The 20,333-nt window shown below is 34.9% G+C and overlaps 1 protein-coding gene across 1 annotated transcript; it reads left to right on the top strand.

Annotated features, from left to right (window-relative positions):
- The first annotated feature begins 2,582 nt into the window (after window positions 1–2,582).
- Window positions 2,583–20,333, top strand: LOC129256565 (uncharacterized). The gene is made up of 11 exons (XM_054894736.2): window positions 2,583–2,884; window positions 9,667–9,718; window positions 12,011–12,148; window positions 12,558–12,679; window positions 13,570–13,699; window positions 14,462–14,500; window positions 14,968–15,149; window positions 15,816–15,878; window positions 16,815–16,884; window positions 17,382–17,654; window positions 18,211–20,333. Exons 1-11 carry the CDS (start codon window positions 2,741–2,743, stop codon window positions 18,591–18,593), a joined length of 1,596 nt encoding a protein of 531 aa, XP_054750711.2. The 5' UTR covers window positions 2,583–2,740; the 3' UTR covers window positions 18,594–20,333.

Genomic DNA, 20,333 nt, shown 5'->3' with positions numbered 1-20,333 from the left:
GCGTGTAAAATCGATTGCGTAATATTAGTATGGATGCGTTCAAACGGAAATTAAAAGGGAAATATATTCTTATTTATATAGTTGGATTAATGAAATTTTTAAACTTAATCATATACACAAAAGGAACTACTTGTATGCAACAGTATTCGCCAGTCGTATTGAATACGGGGCTATTATTTTTGTTATCCAATATTCCCTACGAAAACGTGTGCATTGATGGGAATATACGCCACAGGGGCATCTTCTTCTTCTTTCCTCGGTTGGCAACCAGTCACGATTGACTTTTTGCCACAGCTTTTGTTCATTTTCAATAGCTTATTTTTTTTTTCCTTTTCTTTTCTTGTTATTTTTCTTTTCTTTTCTTGTTATTTATCTTCTTTTTCCTCTTATTTTTTTTTTCTCTATTCTTTTTCTTTTCTTTTCATCAGACCAATAAAGATTATTCTTAAAGTTGCAGGAGAAACACAACATTTGGGGGTTCATAGCTCTACAATTAACCATTCAGAGAATTAGCCTTCAGCTTTAAATCGACCAAAATAATGTATTCTGAGATTCGTCTTGAACCCTAGCTATGACTGGCGTATATCATCGACAGATAAGACATTTAGAGGGAAGAAGGATAGCTAATGGATATAATTCCTTTCCCTGACGAGTTTCAAGTAATTTGAAAAAAAAAATCGAAAATGGGTGCGGGGTTCATTCATGCCCACAAGCCGACACCCCTCCCCCCCCCCCCCACTCGCCCGGCCCCTCAAATTTAGGATCAATTTGGAGCCCCTATGTACGTTAAAGATGAATTTGATTGACACTCTCTAACTCTTGGCGTCCCCAAGTTAAAGATTAAATTTGCTCCCAAATTATAACTTGTGGTCATTATTGGTACCCGCCAAGTTCAAGATCGAAATTTCGTCATCCTCCCCAAATTCTAAGTTCTTTCTTTCATCCCTTTTTCTTTTCCTTTCTTTCTCTTTTCCTTTCTTTTTCTTTCCCTTTCCCCTTTTATTTTTCTCTTCATTTTTCTTGTTTTTTTTTCTTTCTTCCTGTTTTTCTATTTCTGTCCTTCCCCTGTTTTCTCTCCCTTTTCTTAATTCCCCTCCCTGTTTTGACGTCTCTAAATTTCGCCTATCCCTTGGACCACAGTTCTCCACCCATCCCCATCAGGATGCGCTTATATGGAAGCTATAAACTCCTATCTCAAAGCAGACTGCAGTGGATCCCAGCATACAGCAGTAGAAACAGGGGCGGCGATCCGGGGTTCGGGGGTACAATGCCCCCCCCCCCCACTTTTTGAAGCACTGAAAAAGTACCCTTTTTACGTAAAAAATGCCCCCTCACGAACGTGTAGTTTGCCCCTTTCACCTGAGAAGGACCCGCCTTTTATTAAGTGCCCCAATGCCTTCTTGTAACTGCCCTTTCTCGAATCAGTGCCCCTCAAGGAGGTGTTCTGCGCCCCATTTATACCCTAGAAAGACCCATTTTATGACGTCATCAAGTGCCCTTTTTTACCCAAGAAAAGTGCCCCTGACGAATGTGTTCTGTGTCCCTTTCACCTGAGAAAAACCCGTTTTATGTGGGAACGAGTGCCCTTTTGAAACAAGAAAACAATATTCTCATTTATGTTACTACTTATGAAGGAAAAAAAACTAATAAGATTAATCTAACGTGCCTAACTTTCACGAGTCATGTGAGTGAGGCAGATAAGTGGCGTACAGATGGGGGGCCTTGGGGGCTCTTGCCCCCTTCCCCAATTTTTCACGACCAAGAAAAAAAGGAAAAGGAAAGAGAAAAGGGTGAAATATGATATTTCAAAATCTATCACAAAATTTGATTTTTGTTAAAAAAATGTCAAAATGTGCGTGAGAGAGTGTTTGGGTATGTGTGTGTGTAATAGGGCGAGCGCATCGGTACGAAAATGTAATTCCATCATCAAAATACCAGTGCGCGAGCCGATATGTATATTGTATAATTTTATCTACCCCCCCCCCCCCTTCTAGCCGATATATGAATAGAGCTCGGTATTTTTAATTTGATGTAAAAATAATTTTGTTTCTGTTTCACAGAAACAATTAATCTCCATGATAACCTTAAATCAGTTACTGGGTCATGTTTTTTTATAGATTTTTTTGTAGAAGTATCACTACTTCACATTATGATTAAATAAGCCTATACACAAATTTACTTTGTGTGTTAATCTTCCTTTATAAAGTATTCGTGAATTTTTGACACCATATTATGGCACCAGTAAAGAAAAAGATTTTTCGCTGCATAAAACCCGCTTTTTTATATTGATCTCGAAAAAGATGCAGCTAGTTAGCTAGTGGAAAAAACTATAGGCCTACTAAGTATCTATAAGAATACATAATGTATTTTGTTTGTGTTGGGGGTGGATTTTTATATTTGTATATTGCCATGATCCACAGGCTTCACAACTCTATTCAGTTTTTTTTTTTCGATTTCAATTAAAGGGTAACCACAAACAGCAACACATTCGTTTTCCCGATGGGTTTATACAGCGCGCATACTTTTCCGGGATCGTTATTCGTGGAAACATATATATATATTTCCTCTTCCTTTTGGTTTCTGTCGACTACATGAGTATGCTCAGTAAGATAGCAAGCTGGCGCTGCTCGCTGAGGAAAGTGTAACTTTTATGGTATAAGCCTATACCAAGTTTGCTTTGTTGTTCATCATGTAGCCCCAGTATATTGGAAAATAAGACGAACATAATATACTTGCAAAGATGGCACAACTGTTTCTATTTTATCTACCTCTATTATCGGTACTGATACCTTTTTATTTTTCATGGTGTATGACTGGAACAGACGCTCTTAAACACGGTGGTCTACGATTGACTTGCACGAGTCCTTGTCAGCAGAGTCAAGGGGTAAGTTTTGAAAGCCATTTTAGGGTTTTGTTTTCGAGTTTTGCCGTATGTGACTTCTTTTAAATCCGTGTCTCCTGGGAAAAGTCTCGGGGGGGGGGGGGTTAGTTCACATTTGAAAGAATAATCATGCCAGGTGCAGAGATTATTTTGGCTGACATCTTATGTGTTTTAGAATACTACAGAGGTGTGAGACTTCAATTTCGTATATTTTCCTCAGCTTATATCTTCAGCTATATTGTGTACTGTGTTTTAAAAAAGATACAGGAGCCCAATGTTGCAATATTTTCAGTTATTTTCATATGTAGTCACTCACGCCCCTGAAACAAAGATGAACATGAATTAGTACTTATGATCTAAGCAAAGACACTCAATATGATAACTTATTTACTTGTGTTGTTAATTTAAAGAAAAATTGTCTTTCGCTACTACCTAATATTCTGAAAATTCTATATTTTTGTTTTACTTCACAAGCATCAGACTATTGTTCTATTTTTTGTACAAGACAGCAAACATAGGCCTATAATGATGATGATTTTGCACTATTATTTCATTAACTTGATTAAGATAAGGGTTCCTAAAACCAATTCGTCTATGCTATAATTATCTAATTTATACGTGTTTATGTACTCATTTACATTGTATGCATTTTTGATTTGATTATAATGTGATGAGTGGTTTTGAATAAATAAACTTGAACTTAAATATTATGATTATGGTGAAAAGACACTCTAAAAAACACTGAGTGAGAATTTACCCAATATTGGGTAGAAAGGGACCATGTTTGCTGGGTAATTTTCCCCCATATTGGGCAAAATGCATGATTTAAGGGTTAATTTGAACGCAACATTGCATAAAATTTACTTTTTTTTTTTGGGGGGGGGAACAAGCATGCATGATACAATTTTACTCAATATTGGGTAAACTTTTTTAGAGTGCAAAGATAAAAAAGATGATGATAACGAGGAGGATGATGATTATTATAATTTCAGATATCATAATTATGGTTTACTGTATAGCATGATTTAGTACTATCATTATAGTAATAATATGCTAATAGTAGATGTGGTAGTAGTAGCCTTAGTAAGTAGTAGTAGTAGTAGTAGTAATAGTAGTAGTAGTAGTAGTTGTAGTAGCAGCAGCAGCAGCAGCAACAGTATAGTAGTATAGTAATAGTAATAGTAGAAGTGGTAGTAATATTATCATTATTATTATTAGTAGTAGTAGTAGTAGTATAGTAGTAGTAGTAGTAATAGTAGTGGTAGTAGAAGTGGTAGTAGTAGTAGTAGTAGTAGTAGTAGTAGTAGTAGTAGTAGTAGTAGTAGTAGTAGTAGTAGTAGTAGTTGTAGTATAGTAGTAGTAGTAGTAGTAGTAGTAGTAGTAGTAGTAGTAGTAGTAGTAGTGGTAGTAGTAGTATAAAATAAGAAGTAGCTGTAGTAGCAGCAGCAGTGGTAGTGGTAGTACTAAAGAAGAAGAAGTAGTAGTAGTAGTAGTACAAAAAGAAGAATTAGCAGTTGTAGCAGCAGCAGCAGCAGTAGTATAGTAGTAGTAGTAGTACTAGTAGTACTACTAGTAGTAGAAGAATAATAAGAAGTAGTATTCTTAGTAGTAGTTTTCGTAGTATTCGTAGTAGAAGTAGTAGTAGTAGTAGTAGTAGTAGTAGTAGTAGTAGTAGTAGTAGTAGTAGAAGAAGAAGAAGTAGTAGTAGTAGTAGTAGTAGTAGTAGTAGTAGTAGTAGAGTAGTAGGAGTAGTAGTAGTAGTAGTAGTAGTAGTAGTAGTAGTAGTAGTAGTAGTAGTAGTAGAAGTAGTAATTGTAGTAGTGTTTTATTTTCTCCCCTTTTTATGCTAGCTGTCGCCGAAAATGTCACTTTACTGTGTACAAGAGTTAATGCTCTAACAGGTTCCCAGAGAATGTATATTTGATCTACCTCATTTTCCCGATAGCAGAAAAATAGAGGCGTTTATCATTATTATTATTATTATATGATATTTGTAAAAATATACATATATATATATGTTCACATTGATGACTATAGACCCATATCGAAATTTTCTAGTCAAATAGCAATGTATCGCGAGTTTCTACCTATCAAAATATCTCTCGGTCAAGTACAATTTTATATAATTCGCTTTTATTTTCTGGTAAACAAAAAATATTGGGACATTTTCAACCAATATATGAAAGGATTATGATGATTCAATACCCCCCCCCCCCCTGTACTGCATTTTTTTTGCTTCAATGTAATTTTTATTATGATATTGTTATGTATTTTAACTAATATTTGTAAATGTATTTTTTTAATATTGGTTTGACCCCTTATAAGATTAGCTTTCAGCTGAAAAGAGTATTCCACCCATGAGCTGATGAGTGGATATATATAAAATAAAATGAAATAAATCAACATAATTATAGAACAAAGTATAAATTTATGTAATAATTATGTGTTTACTCCCATTTAAGGTTGAAGCCTTTGACATCTATTCACATTCATAACATGCCTAAAATAAATTGATATAGAGCTCTTATTAAACATGATCTATTGAATAAGTTCGTTGCTGCAGTTTCTATTAAGGTCATGTTGTATTTTATTACAGTATGAGAGTTTTTCATTATGACTTTTACTTTCAGTGCAAAACTATTTCATATTACACTGGGTATCACTCTTAAATTCATACATCCTATAAATGTAACACTCTGATACGAAACGGGGGGGGGGCTGTGCAATTAGGGTGAATACTCTAATTTTGCAACCTATTAATTCATTAATGATCAATCTCTATTTCGAGGAAAAGAAAGTCGGGAATATTCCCAGGCAAACCTTATTTCAGACCCTTGCCTTTGTTAGACATGCAAAACTTCTCTAAACCAGGAAGTGTGTCTTTTAAACTTTATGTGAAAAGAAAAGCATCATACCCGTGGACTTTAGAATATGACAGGAAATAATTTAGAGTGCAATGTATTTGGTTTTCCTGCTTTAATACAGGTATGGACATGCCATGCAGGCATAAAACTATAGCAATTTTTTTCTTCAAAATTCCATCACACGCTCCCAGTAAATTTTTGTGATTTCGTATACAGTCAAAGCTGTATAGTATTCGAGATCACGGATTGAGACTTATTACATTAATTTTGGAGTAGGATTGTCAGATTCTGTTGCAAATAATATTTGCATAAATAGCTTAATTCAGTGTAATCAGTTAATCGGAAGGACATGAAATAAATCAAAGTTTAGAGGCCTGTAAATAATATATATATTACATGTACGTATATGGACAAACTATCGCGGATATCTGTGGTGTTTATCATAAATGGTACAACTATAATTGTGTTTTCTGAGGAATACAGGAGTTCCATTGCCATTGTTCGAAGTCAGAGGCCCGTTGCAGAAAGAGTTGCAATCAATCGCAACTCTAAAAATCAGGCGTAACTTAATTTTCAGCCAATCAACAGCGCGCATTTGGACTTGCGATTGATTTTTTTTACTTGCGTTTAAACGCAACTCTTTCTGCAACAGGCAGAAGGACGGATAAGTTCTTAATCAAGTTCCAAATCCACTCGAAGTAAAATACTCTATTAATTCTTGTTCAATCCACACATTCTACCTATCACGCAATGACATTTGCTTTAATAAACCTTTATATTTGTTGTATATATATATTATTGTTCAATTTGCTGTTTGTTTCTCAGTGTATTTTTTTATAATTTCAAACAAGATACTAGAATACCAATGAACTATTCTTTTATTGTAAGGTTATTTTATCAGTAGTTTTTTTTTTTGATATATAAATGTTAAAATATCTTTCTTTCCTAATGTTGATTCACGATTTGTGCCTTACCTTTGTATGACAATTTAATTTCTTTTAATTTTCTTGGGAAAATTTAACATTTTCAACATGCAAGCTGCCTGTTTGATGTTGTTTTTAAATAAACCAAATTATTATTCAATTAGCTCAATTCAATTCAAGAAATTAATAGTTCGCTTTTGCAATTATGATTTGAAAAAAACTGACCTTGTCAAATATGTCTTGATAAGATGATCGTCACAAAAATGTGCTTACCAATCATATTCCTCAAGTTATAACCAACCCTGGACGGACATCATATCTATGACTAGCTAAACTAACAAAATATTCTCCAATTTTTTTACATGTTAAGGAAAATGAATGTATATGTTTAAAAATGGAAGCTAAATTTAAAGTGACTTGTATTTCTTCGTCAAACTGAAGAGTATCGGTCACAACATACTATTCAGGTTCAGATTCAGGTTTTTAAATTTGTCCTTCAATTGCAAATATATAAACTAAAAGTAAACATTCTAAAAACGATCAAAACTGGCAGGAAAGAAGGATCTAATTGAGATATTAAAGACAAGGTTGACATGATACAGTCAGTGTATGCATTGAGGGTGCCAGGGTTCACGGCTAGCTACTTCTGAGATTGTCGAATAACACATGGAGGGTCTCGTAACACAAAGTTAAGCGATTAATCGTATGCTTGATTTTTACGATTGATTGTACATTGTAGTCAATGGAATCAATCGTAGAAAAATGTTCTACAATCATTGCTAAGCTCCACAACACTTACTCTAATAGTCAATTACTATCTTATCCGGTTAGTCTTTTTCACTTCGTCTTCTGGGGTCTTCTTAACAACTTTACTTTGTCAAATAAAAATTTGGCTCATAAACAGTTCATCTAACCATGCAGTATATCTTACCATATCGAGTGATGTTAGACCAAGTGAAAATAAGACGAAATGTGTAAAGCCTATCTGGAAATAAGGCAAAACAGTCAATGGTCTAAATGGCAATTAAATCCATGTTAATAGACGAACTGGTTGTAGACGGACTGGTATTAGACCGTGAGGGGATAGACGAAAGAGAAAGTAAGATGTAGACCAATCGGTATAGTTCACCACCGGGCTTGAGAGTTAGTAAAAATTGGATGAATTTGTACATATTTCACTAAATGCAGACCTTGAAAATGAATATTGAATATTACCTTAAATGTTCGCTTATTTAAGCATTAGTCATACCTTACATAAAAAGTCACTAGTATATACTCGGATTCGGGTTGGAACAAAGGACTTCCTGAAACTTGAGACAGAACAGGGCAAAGATCCAAGCTGTTTCCTTATCTTATGAGTTGAAGTTATTGAAGAGAGTTTGGATTCAATTTTAAAATTTTGTAGAATCCTGTTTGCACATTCATCATTAAGACAAGTGTTTTCACCTTTCACGATATACAGGGGCGGTGTCAGAGTAATTTGATATGTGGGAAGGGGGCGAGGAGGGGAAGGCGTCCTTAATCTGCTGGCATTTTTCTTTCGATTTATAGATAATGTACAGTTACACGACTTAGACATCCATACTCTCCTTTCTTTTTCTTCTATTTCCCCCTTTTCTCCTTTTTCCTCTCATAAAAAATAAAAATATCAAAAGATCATAAGGGCGGCGGTCGCCCCTTGCCCCCAGTCGCACCGCCCCTGCCGCTATGTGACACCATCTCGTTTTATTATTCTCCAGTATCAGGATAATACTTTCCTATCTACCCGCACAATCTCAAACTACACACTCATAAAGGTAAAACATGAATTTTTGGGGTTGTTCATTTTTTGGTACCAAAAAATCGTTTTTATATCATTTGCAGATCTAAAATTCTTTCAGTTAATGTATAAGAAAAACATTTTGTTTGACCCTTTGAGAGTATGATGACCTCGGATTAGGGTATATGGAGCTTTGTTTTAGTCGTTAGTGAAATTGTAAACTATTAGATGCTATCATTAACAGTGATATCTGATAATAAATGTGAAGAAAATATACTTTAATAGGAAACGCTTTATCTGTTACCTTGTTAATCAGAACTACTAAACTTAAAAACTTACCTTTTTCAAGAGAGCTTCAATAAATGAGTCACTTTTTGTTATATAATTTGTATAGACAGAAGTCATATTTTCTAACGCATTTAAAACTTAATTATACTTTCTTGTTTATTTATTTTGTTAACTATTTCACCATTAAGTGTTGCAATGCTCAGTTTACAGGAATTGTGCAATATAAATATACAATTATTTTAAATATTATTTCTAAACTTATCTTTGTTCACATTCATAAATATAATCTGCTGGGGTGTTTAATTTTTTTTTCCACTAGCATACAAAACAATATTGATTTTGACAAAAATAAAGAGTGTAACAACAGACCCAGGAAGAGCAAGCATAAATAAAAATGTTTGAAACATTGAATAACTAATTCGCTGGAGTAAAGCATTATATTATTGAAAAACATAATGTGCACCAGTGTACCGTTCCTAGAGTGTATAGTACAGAATATCAATATTCTTTGATTTTATAAGCTGCAAATTATGTTCTTGAAGAGTGCTGAAGACAAAGTGCAATGACATTAACAAGAAGAGAAATCTTTATTTATTTTGGGATGCAGAAGACACACCTAAAATTCAATCTCTAATATATGAATGCTTACTTCCTTAAAAAAGTGCGCAGGTTGATAAAACTAATGTTTGAAATGAAAGCATTTCCATTTATAATTTATGACAAAAGAGCAGTGCATGGTGACGTCCCAAGAATCCCTCGCGGCCGGGAATCGAACCCCGGACGTTAGTGATTTTACCAGGCACCTTCATCGACAGGTACATCTACCCCCCCCCCCCCCCGCATGCACAAGAATAGCGGTATAAACTAATATCCCATTCATCTTTGGAAAGGTGTCAAGTTGCCCCTTGATTTTCTTTCCTCATCATGTTTATATTGTTCATTTTATTACAGGATGTTCCTCGTATTTCAACTACAGTTTTACCACCTTGCGATATAACTCCAAGTAAGTCATAAAATACACCGTTTCATGTTCCGTAAATAATACCAGGTTTTCGTCTATTTATGAATGGGAATGTTGTCACGGAAAGCACACGTTCGTTAAAACTGATACATGCACTATATCTAATCTCTTAATTTACTTTTACTTTCTGTTTAAACAAGGCCAATCTATCACGTGCAGACCACACATCCACCGATAGCTTTCTCGCGATTGACCTGCACATTTTTAGTACTTAATTTTAATACTTGTAGTACTTTTAGTACTTTTTAGTACTTTTATTACTTTTTAGTACTTGTAGTAATTTTATTACTTTTTAGTACTTATTTTTCATCCTGGGCCACATAACGTTGCAAAAAAAAAACTTTTACCTGATAATAAAATAGCGTTTATGGTAAACAATTTATAACACACTGGTAGCTCCATAATGGTTGTTTTGATTCATTTTTACTATTATATTTCCTTCTGTCTATACTTTTCGCATGTAGATGTCTAACCAATAATGTAATTTTCTTTATGAGTTATGATATATCTTTCTCACCCTTCTCTCTCTCTCTCTCTCTCTCTCTCTCTCTCTCTCTCTAATCCCTTTTTTATTTCATTTTCTCTTTCTCTTTGACTCTTTCCTTCTCTTATTTTATTCTTCCCTCTCTCGCTGTACATCCTTCATTCTCTCTCTCTCCCTCTCTTTTCGCACACACACACCCCACACTTACACACACACTTACTCCTTCGTTTTCCCCCCACACACACCCATACACACTTACTCCCTCGTTTTCCCTCACTGTCTCCAGTAAATTCTGTAAAAAAAAAACTTTTCAATAAACGATATTCTTTTAAAACAATGACATATGATACGCTATTCGTTCACAAGGTTTCAGTTTTTACTGGTCAAAACACTCCCTACATGTACATCCGGGTATGGGTCGAATTTAATCGTCCATATTTTTTATTAAAGCTGATTTTAAGGATGTTAAGTGAAATGACGACTCGCTATAAATGGAATCAAATGTAATCATTTCAACACAGTGCTTCAGGAGTCAGTAATTAGAGCTACATTGATTACATGGAGTAATCGGTCTATTGTGGTTATGGAGATGATTTAAACTAGCAAATTTATTTCTAAATTTGGATATATAATATACAAAACATAATAGTGAATTGGTGATGTCGTCGGTTTCTTCATTTGCAAATCATAAAGAGTACCATATCTTTCATATTGAGTTTCCTTTTTTTTACGTAATTTCAGAATTGATTTCATAATCATGATTGGTGACCCGAGTAAGAACAAAAAAACGGGCGGTACATTTTTTTTCCAAAAAAGTCATGGTCGTACATTAATCGTACATCAAATGAATAGATTTTCTAATTAAAAATACCGTCAAAGTAGTATCCATTAAATTCTAATTTGTGTTTATGATTTTTCTAATGACACCTATACTTCCTGCATGTCCTAAATATAAGTTGGATTTCAGCCAAGGAAAACATGGTAATTGGAAGTAATTTGAAAAACAAACAAACACGCAAATCAAATGGAACATCTTTTGAAATATGTTACATACAGGGATAGGTTAGTAGATCACAGTTGCCATAGTATTTATTGTATTTTTGTTTTATGTTTGTAGATTAATATACTTAATAGATTTGCTTACATGGGCAGTCGTCCAACTGACCATTTGTTTCATTTCAAAATGTTGGAAAATAATTAAGCCCAAGGATTATTAATTGTTGGATCTAAACACTAAAAAAATAATGCCATTACACCAATAATAAATGTGTATAGCTGGCTTTCTTGTTCGGCGCAACCTCTTAGTCAATGTAAAGTCTCTTGCCTTGCTGATTATTTCGTACTTGTCAATTGGTGTAAATTCTGACCACTTTACTTTAGTCCTGATTTGACAACTTCTTTTGAAAGTAAGAACACCCTAACCAGAATATGAGAAAAAACAGGAAACGCTCTTAACCTGGCAATCCCGTTTATTTTCCTTAAAGAGATAATTGTATCATTTTCAACGCAATTGAATTGAATCAGATTTGAGATATTCAGCGTATCATGCATCCTTTATCAACAATCTACTTGAATTGTGTAATTCAGAGTCTAATGTGTCCAATATTATTTGTTCAGAAAGTTTTACTTTTTTCTCTCCTAACTACAGACCTCTTAACTGATAAGAAATGTATTAATTGGGTGATGGGATCAAACGTTGGCTAACATTGATTACAGGTATGGTACCAAGGTAATTTAGACATCATTTCTCACTTATTCCGCTTAAGTTTTTGCTTTCTTTGACTTTGTAGGCTGCAATGATCGTACTACCGTACTGAGAGACCAGGCCCCCGGGGGTCCTCTCCTGGTTAACATGGCTGCTTCGGCAGTCATAGGACCAGATGGTAAAGTCTATCTCGAGATGACACACCAGTGGAAAGCATCTCAAGGTAAAAATCTATTTATAGATAACAATATAAATAATGATAATAATCTTTGATGTTATCATTGATACTTTAATTTTGATTGTTATCATTATCTTGGCAGCGGGCCAAGATTATAAACCTGTACGTGCAGTGTGTGTGTTTATATTCATCAATTAATGTGTAATGATTACCCCGGAAATATTGAAGTTTTGATATACAACATTAACAACTACTACTACTACTACTACTACTACTACTACTACTACTACTACTACTACTACTACTACTACTACTACTACTACTACTACTACTACTACTTCACTACTACTACTACTACTACTACTACCACTACTTCTATTACTTCTACTACTACTACTTCTTCGATATATGTTGTGTACTCGAAACGTTTATTATTTTTATTTTATTTTTACAGATCGCATCGGCCTTCTGACTGGCTTTGTTATTAGTGTATTTTGCAGCAGTACTGCTTGTGCATCGCAATTTTTCTGTGTCACCATTTCTTTTAAAAGGACATTGACCATCGAGGATGCTTCCGTAAGTCATCTGTTTAATTTTCATTCGTAATACCCCCGCCCCCGCCCGCCCAACCTTTAAAAGAAAACCCTTTTTTGTGAGAAAACTTGATTATGATTTGGTTTCAATATATTCTCAATGTAATAATTAATTAATCTAATAGTTCGTTTCTTAAATTAATGTTGTGGAATAAAAATCGTTTTTTTTTTCAAGAATGAGTTAGTATATGGTGGGAGGGATGTATGAAGCAATGTGTGCACTTGTTCGCCTTGGCTATGGCAAATTAATGGTCAAGAGTAGACAGCTGTCTTCATGTGTGTCTTATTTCCCATTTATCAAATTAAAATGCATAGAATTCTTAGGTCGTTCTATAAATCATTTTTTTTACGATGTATTTTACTCATTATTAAACATACAAAATGGCATGTTTACTTTGTGATGTGAATACGTAAGCAGTATGAAAAATAGAAGGAAAAAAATCTCATATGATGTAACATTATATATATATATATATATATCAGACATGAAATAACATGAAATTGATAAATGACTACTCAATACATGATTACCGATAAAAATATTGAGTATAGAATTGGGGCACTTTCAAAAGCATGGAGCTTGTCGCGGCTTGCTCTTTGAAAATGGAGAGAGAAATTAAGGGGGAGAAAGAAAACCAGCAGAGATCAATTCATCTGCATTAAGTGAATATACACTTAGTCTAGGAGATAGGGGGTCGGGTGCACTGTCTGTAACCATCTAGGAGGGTTCTCCTATTATCATATTTCAAAGAATATTAAAGAATAGTGTGGATGCTCGATTGCTCATGCATGAACTTGATCTTAGGGCTGAATGTGTCTTAACGATAAAAAAGTGATTATATTATGTTATTGTTCTATTCATTTACCAAACAGTCTAACTTTTCAGTGAGCTGTCAAAACGGAAATTTTTCTCAGCCTGGTGAAAACTACAACACCATCATCCGGAGCATCCCAATGAGTAAAGATGATTCCAACAGAGAAAGTATCAGTACAACACTTCCAAGTATGTCATCTAATCGCCTCAAGGAAAAATAATGATATTTTGATTGAATATTCAAGTAATTCAACAGCATATCTACATTACTTGATCATTTCCTATTTAATTATTGTCAAATTAATATGATGGGATTTGGAGAGAAGATGAAAGAGAAAGTCACTACGATAAAACCAGAATGAAATATCTATACGATGTATATACAGCGACTGACAGTGTGCGTATTGATCAACTTGTAAATGGTCGAAGATGAGGATGTTTGTGTGTGTGTGTGTGTGTGTGTGTGTGTGTGTGTGTGTGTGTGTATGTGGGTGTTGTGTGATGGTGTGTGTGGGTGGGTGTGTGTGTTTCGGGGGTGTGTGCTCTGGTGGATATGTGTTTATGCGCGCGCTTAACTGAGTATGTTTCAGTAATTCTGAATATTGTTTAGTGTACTGTGAATAGGTCTATATAGGTTGTCGTAATTATTTTACTGAGTCATAGTCATGCTTTAAATGGACTATTTTTTCCCTCCTGAAAGATTGCCGAGCATAGCAACATATATGATATGTACACTGGACTCTGAGTATTGTAATTCTATACAGGGTGAATAAATTTTTGTCATTGTAAGACTCGAGAAAAGAAGTATGCCATAAATGTGCCTACGAACCGGCCTTATTGATTCATTTTCGGGTGATTATTTGCATAAAAACGAAACAGAATAGATCTCAAGATGTAAATTAATGTAATATATTGGATACTAAAGTGTGAGACATATTTTTCTAATTTCAGGTTGTCAGCAAGAACCAGCGGTCTCTCTTTGCAATATTAGTAAGTTTGTGTGCAGTACTTTTCTGTGATTTATTAAGTTAGTACTAATTTTGGTGGCAGCGGTGGGATGAAGTTTAGATAATATTTAGATTTGACCTTGAACTTTTCTGTTGCCAAGTTTGAATGTTTGAAATAATTGAAACGTTTATTACGGTAAAGGTTATACATGTTATACATTTTATGAACAGCTATTATACAAAAATTATTGAAGCTCAATATTCCTACAATATATCTTATCACAATGTTGTTAGATTTAATTGTAATAACAATGATGGGAGGATGTCTATCATCTATACTGACAAAAGTGAACATGCATAGGCTACATATATTTATGAGAGGGAGTTGCTAAGACATGCGTATAATTGGAACAGAAGAATTTGATATGCCTTTGTTGAGGTTTCGTAACTACATGCGTATATATTACATTTGTCAATATTTCATTTTTTTTAAATAATATATATATACAGACACTCCGGAGGATTGGATACCGGTGTATAGTCCAGAGATCAAGCAGATAAGCAATGGTTCCGTAGTCGTCTCATTTTGGCCCAGTAGTGTGCAGGAATACCCGGGGTATAATATCTATCTTCAAGAAATAGGTGTAAAAGAACGCAGAGTGGGACACGAATTTGTCACATTTTTTGATTCAGTGAGTATAAATTATGTAACCAGCAAAAATATCTTAATTTATCTTTCGTAGATCGTAACCAACTAAGTGACGGTGCTTTCGGGAAAAAAATCATTTTAATACCTACATGTAGGTACACCGAAAAATCATATCTTATTCACTAAGACATGTATACTCAATTTAGTGCAAATACAGATGCATACTTATGATTAAACAGCACCAAGGGTGTACTCATGCAAGGGTGTACTCATGCAAGAGATGTGCACATTATGCAATCTAGGTGAAACTTCCTAGCAGTCCGCAAAAAATAGTTTCAAAGAAACTCTTGTATCTTGTCTTTTATTCAACTTTAAAACTTTGTTCCAATTAGATTTTCTGTTAACTTTATTCGTGATGAATAATCAGATTTTATTTTAAAAATAGGAATTTTAAAGAACAGACATTATATCTTCTTAGTAAGATTCAATCACTTATTTGGATATTTCTATTTTTGGCTTATGGTTAATATCATAATAACCAGTAATATAATTTGTCATCATCATCAAATCGCTAATATATTTTGTTTTATGTTATGTAACAGAATTATCAACACATTGAGAACTATCATGACTGTTTAGTTGCTTCATGAACACAGAACTTTAGTATAATTGCTGTAATTCAGTTGTATATTTATGATTGATTTTTCAGCAAAGGGATGGCAAACCTTTTGTGTATTTTGACAACGTACCTCCAGGAGTTTACATTGCTATGGTGAGCATTGAACTGTAATTTCCCTCCAAAAATGGGTAGGTCTATTATAAACGAGCTTTTACAGGAACAAATGGACACCATGGACATACCCAATTATTACAAATTAAAGTCAGAAAGCTGATTTAATAATGGGCCCTTTTGATCAAGTTGTTTCTATTAGTTGAATAGTTTTCTTCTGCAAAGGCAAAGAAAAAAAATTATGAATTATCATTGAAAAAAAGTATAGAAAGTGAATGTCTGGAATTACATACCAAGAACTACACCTACACCAAGGAAAGAGCCCAAACAGTGCCATGGTCTCTGTCGATCTTATATAATGTTATGCGGACTAAAGCCTGTATTAAGTTTGAGTAATTCTTTAGATTATTAATTTCCAAGCTACATGTCAGATAACAATAATGAAATTAAATGGAAGAATACATCATGAAAATACATTGTAAGGAATTAATTCAAGTTCAACTTGAAATTGGAATGCGAACTACAAATTTTTATTTGATTTAATCTTTGGAAAAAATTACAATTTTCTCAAACAATCAGTCAAAGTCACTACTAAACTTTCGTATGGTTGGAACGTTAGAATGTTCCCTGCAGGAAAGTACCACAGTGTGACCACAGTGTTTTAACATGGTGGATTATTTGCAAATAATAGAGTAACAGTGTGAAGAGATTTTCACACTGTGGACAACTCGGCATTCACACTGGTCACAGCGTGTTCACACGGTCGACTGTGGTGAATATGTGATTCACATCGTTGAAATGTTCAAATTAAACAGTGTGAAGGTGAGCTCACACTGTATTCCACACTGTGAACACACTGACTGTGGGACACTGTATTCTCCCCAGTTTAGGGATAGTCTGATATGATTCATGTCACTGAACCCTTTAGACAGGCGTTGTGATTTAATGTCAAATTATGCTGTCTTACGTTATCGGTAGATCTCTATTGACGACAACGTTTGTTTTGATTGTACGCTCTTCGAATCAGACAACAACCTCACTGTATTTGGTAAGTTTCGTCTTCAGGTAGATCAATTCCTCATTCAGGGATGCATTTCATGAACTTACCAGTCAGTAATTTTTCACTGACTATTTTTTATAAGCTACTGAAATCCTTACATTATGTACATCTCATTGGCTCCGAGGAAAATTGCCAGTAGAAATGACTGACTATTCATTTCATGAAATGCCCCCGACAACTTATGTCAGAGGCGATATACAGTATCATTGGCGTGATGGAGCGAGAAGACCACACAGGCTAGGGCTGTGAAATTCTTACTACTTAAACAATGGACCTAATTATAATATGCATTATTTTGTTAATATATATATCCACGGCCCATTCGCTCGCCCCCTCGAAATGTGTTGGGAGTAATATCGGCCTAAATGCCCTTTCCCGGATTTGACGCCAATGCATGCTCAGAAATATCATCGTTCATCTTCATAATTTCAGTTTAGTTATTTGCCACACTCAAGTTTGATCCGATTATTTTCCCTTTTTTGCAGCTATGCCCACTCCCGCCCCCTCATCGCCGCCGACAACGCCCCGGGACCCCGAAGAGGTAAAAAGCACACCCGAGAAAGCCAGATCCCCTATCCCTATGGCAGCCCTGGCCGGTGCTCTGGGAGGAGTCCTTGGGGTGATTCTCATCATCTTTCTGATATCACGCATGCGCAAGAGGAAATCGGCGCCTACTTCCCAGTTTAGTGGTGACGAGAAAGAGCTTGGCGGAGAAGACAAATCAACGATGCTACACCATCGGAACAATTTGCCATACGGTATGACAATTAGGGGACCAGTGAGGGTTTCATGAATGATCATTGATCTGTACTGACAACTATTATAAGTTACTGAGATCCTCGGCATCTTATTGCCAGAGAAGATTTGTCGAAAAAAAGCGTAGCTGGAGGGTTTCATCATGGACCTATAGGTCCATGGTTTCATAAAGTTTGTAGTGACAGATAGTTTTTTTATAACTTATCAATCACTGATAGTTTCTATGGTAGATTCATTTCCAGTCAAACAAAACCAAGGGTTTCACCCGTGTAATCGAATAACATTTTCTCCATAATAAAATAATTTCGGTTAAACACTATACAGTAGTTACTGACTTCCTTTAATATGTCTAATTTTTCTTTTTCTCAAACTTTAGAAATATATCTCACGACAATCATAAAGAAACATTCCTTGGCAATCTTTTGATTTTTATTTTCTATTCATTCTAATCAAAATCTTTGTTAAGAAATCCGACTCGACTTTAGCCTTTAGGTCACGGTATTCACAAACGTTGAGCTACAGATTGATTCAGGTCTCTTTCACGTCTTTTCCTTGTAGATGATTTCGACTCGATGACGGAAACAGGCATCATAAGCCAGTGGCCTCCGGATGACGGCCACGGCAGTCATCTCTTTGGCATCGTTAACCCATCAATGATCCCTCCCATCATCCACAACGAATGGAAACACACCAACGGAAGGCTCGCACAGGAGAGCGAGTTCTATGCCAACACCATCGGTTACCAGCGAGGGGACAGTATCAGCAAGGTGGCCGTTGATGTCCATTCTGCTATGGATCACCAAACAGTTTTCAAGAACAGTCTTGATCCTCAGATGGAACAGCCGGACTCCGGGGTGGATTCCATCTATTCGGAAGGAAACCTGGAAGATGGCCAAACTATGTTTTCGTTGGCTTTGACGAATCTTGGTGAAGAGGTATAGGTGTCGTTGTTTAACAATTATTGGTGGGTACTACACACCCCTGCTTTAGTCAGACGCAGACTTTGTCATCAATGGAAACTTGAATTTGGCAGGCTGTTGAGCAGTGTTGCCATGGATGCCACAATCGATGACACATTTTCAATTGACTGATGGTAAACTGTATATGCAACGGGGTACAGGAGACTCGAGCACGAGAGTGAGTCATTCTTTACCATTGTGAGGGTAGAGGATCAATGAGATTTGAGATGATGTACATTCTTCTGCGGACCACCAAAATGTTTCCAAAAGTCAGTTTATGACAGAGCTCTCCATCCATCTTATCTGAAAGATGGCTCCACGTTGCCTGAGTCCTTTTTGGCCATAACCGCCCCGGTTCATATTGTTAGTTTAAAGTCAAACTGAATGGAAATTGAAGGGAGACTTGCGCAGGATACCAAAGAAAGGATTGCACCAATCAGTCGATATATGAACTTGTATATTCATCCGGCCTTGGACGTCCCAACAATCTCTCATGGAGCCATCTCCGTAGGCAACAAAAGACAGATCAGCATTTGTTTCATTGATATTCATTTATTTTGGGTGACAAGGTATAATGTAAAATGTACTGAAGCGATGTCTTACATGATCACGTTTCATCTAGATTTAATCCAACCTTGACCGTTTTAAAACCTTTTTTAAAATCCGTCGACTTTATGGAAGCACCAAATAGTACATGATTTTTGTTGTTATTATACCAGTCAAGGGTTAAGTAATGAGCAAAAAAAATCCGAAGGGCGTTTTCATTTGTAATTATGAAGAAAATTATAGTCATTACAATCAAGACTAGTTTTTTAATATATATTTATATTTTTTTTAAGTTAATAACATTTAATTTTAGAAACCGAAACAAAATTGTACAAGTTCTTTATGATTAACCTTAATCATTACCCTTGCAGAAAACAATATTACTATACATGAGCAGACTGCCATAATTTGGGTCAATATCGTTGGAAGTTTAAAAAAATAGTGTTTCGATTTCGTATCATCATTTTCAGAGGCTGGGCAGCGTCACGACATTTTTAAAGAAGCGCCAAGACAACTTAAAATGACGTCATTATTTCTTTTCATTTTAATTTTGTACTTTCCTTCCTTCTTTCAATCTTCTCATTTCCCTTCCCTTGTTAAAGGAAATCATAGGGTCGGTCACCACTGCCCTACTGTAGCACGGTCCCTGGTGAAGTTTTTTTTTTGAGGGGGGGGGGGGTTCAAGTTCAATACAGAAAATTAACATTAATTGATTAATAGTATTTGTTTATTTTTTGAAATGCTATGGCTATGGACCATAAATAAAGGATAGTATCAGGATCACAGTGAAAATTTTTTGTGAAAGGATTTTCGTCTTTTATTTTTTTGCCCCCACCCATAATTCGGCAAATTTAATTACATAAGCTTTAGTTTTGTAGATTTTTAAGTGCTTACTAATAAATAGATTACAGGAAAGAAAATGTACATTATTTTTCTTATTCAACTTGAAATACTACAGCCTCAAATGTACATCATATACTTTCAGTCAGAAAACGTCTGATTGTTTTCATAACTCTGTAATGGGATAAATCTACAAGGAAAGGCATGGTCTGCTGTTGGAGTCTCAGTGGTTTATGTTTATTACCATAATGAGTCGTAAAATACACTTCTGGTATAGTGAAGCAAAACAGAAACTATTATCTTGCGAAAATAAAATGATATTTCATATTATTATAA

This window comes from Lytechinus pictus, chromosome 3 (assembly GCF_037042905.1).
Source record: "Lytechinus pictus isolate F3 Inbred chromosome 3, Lp3.0, whole genome shotgun sequence".
Lineage (NCBI taxonomy): Eukaryota > Metazoa > Echinodermata > Echinoidea > Temnopleuroida > Toxopneustidae > Lytechinus > Lytechinus pictus.
This window is presented reverse-complemented; position numbering and strand designations above follow the sequence as displayed.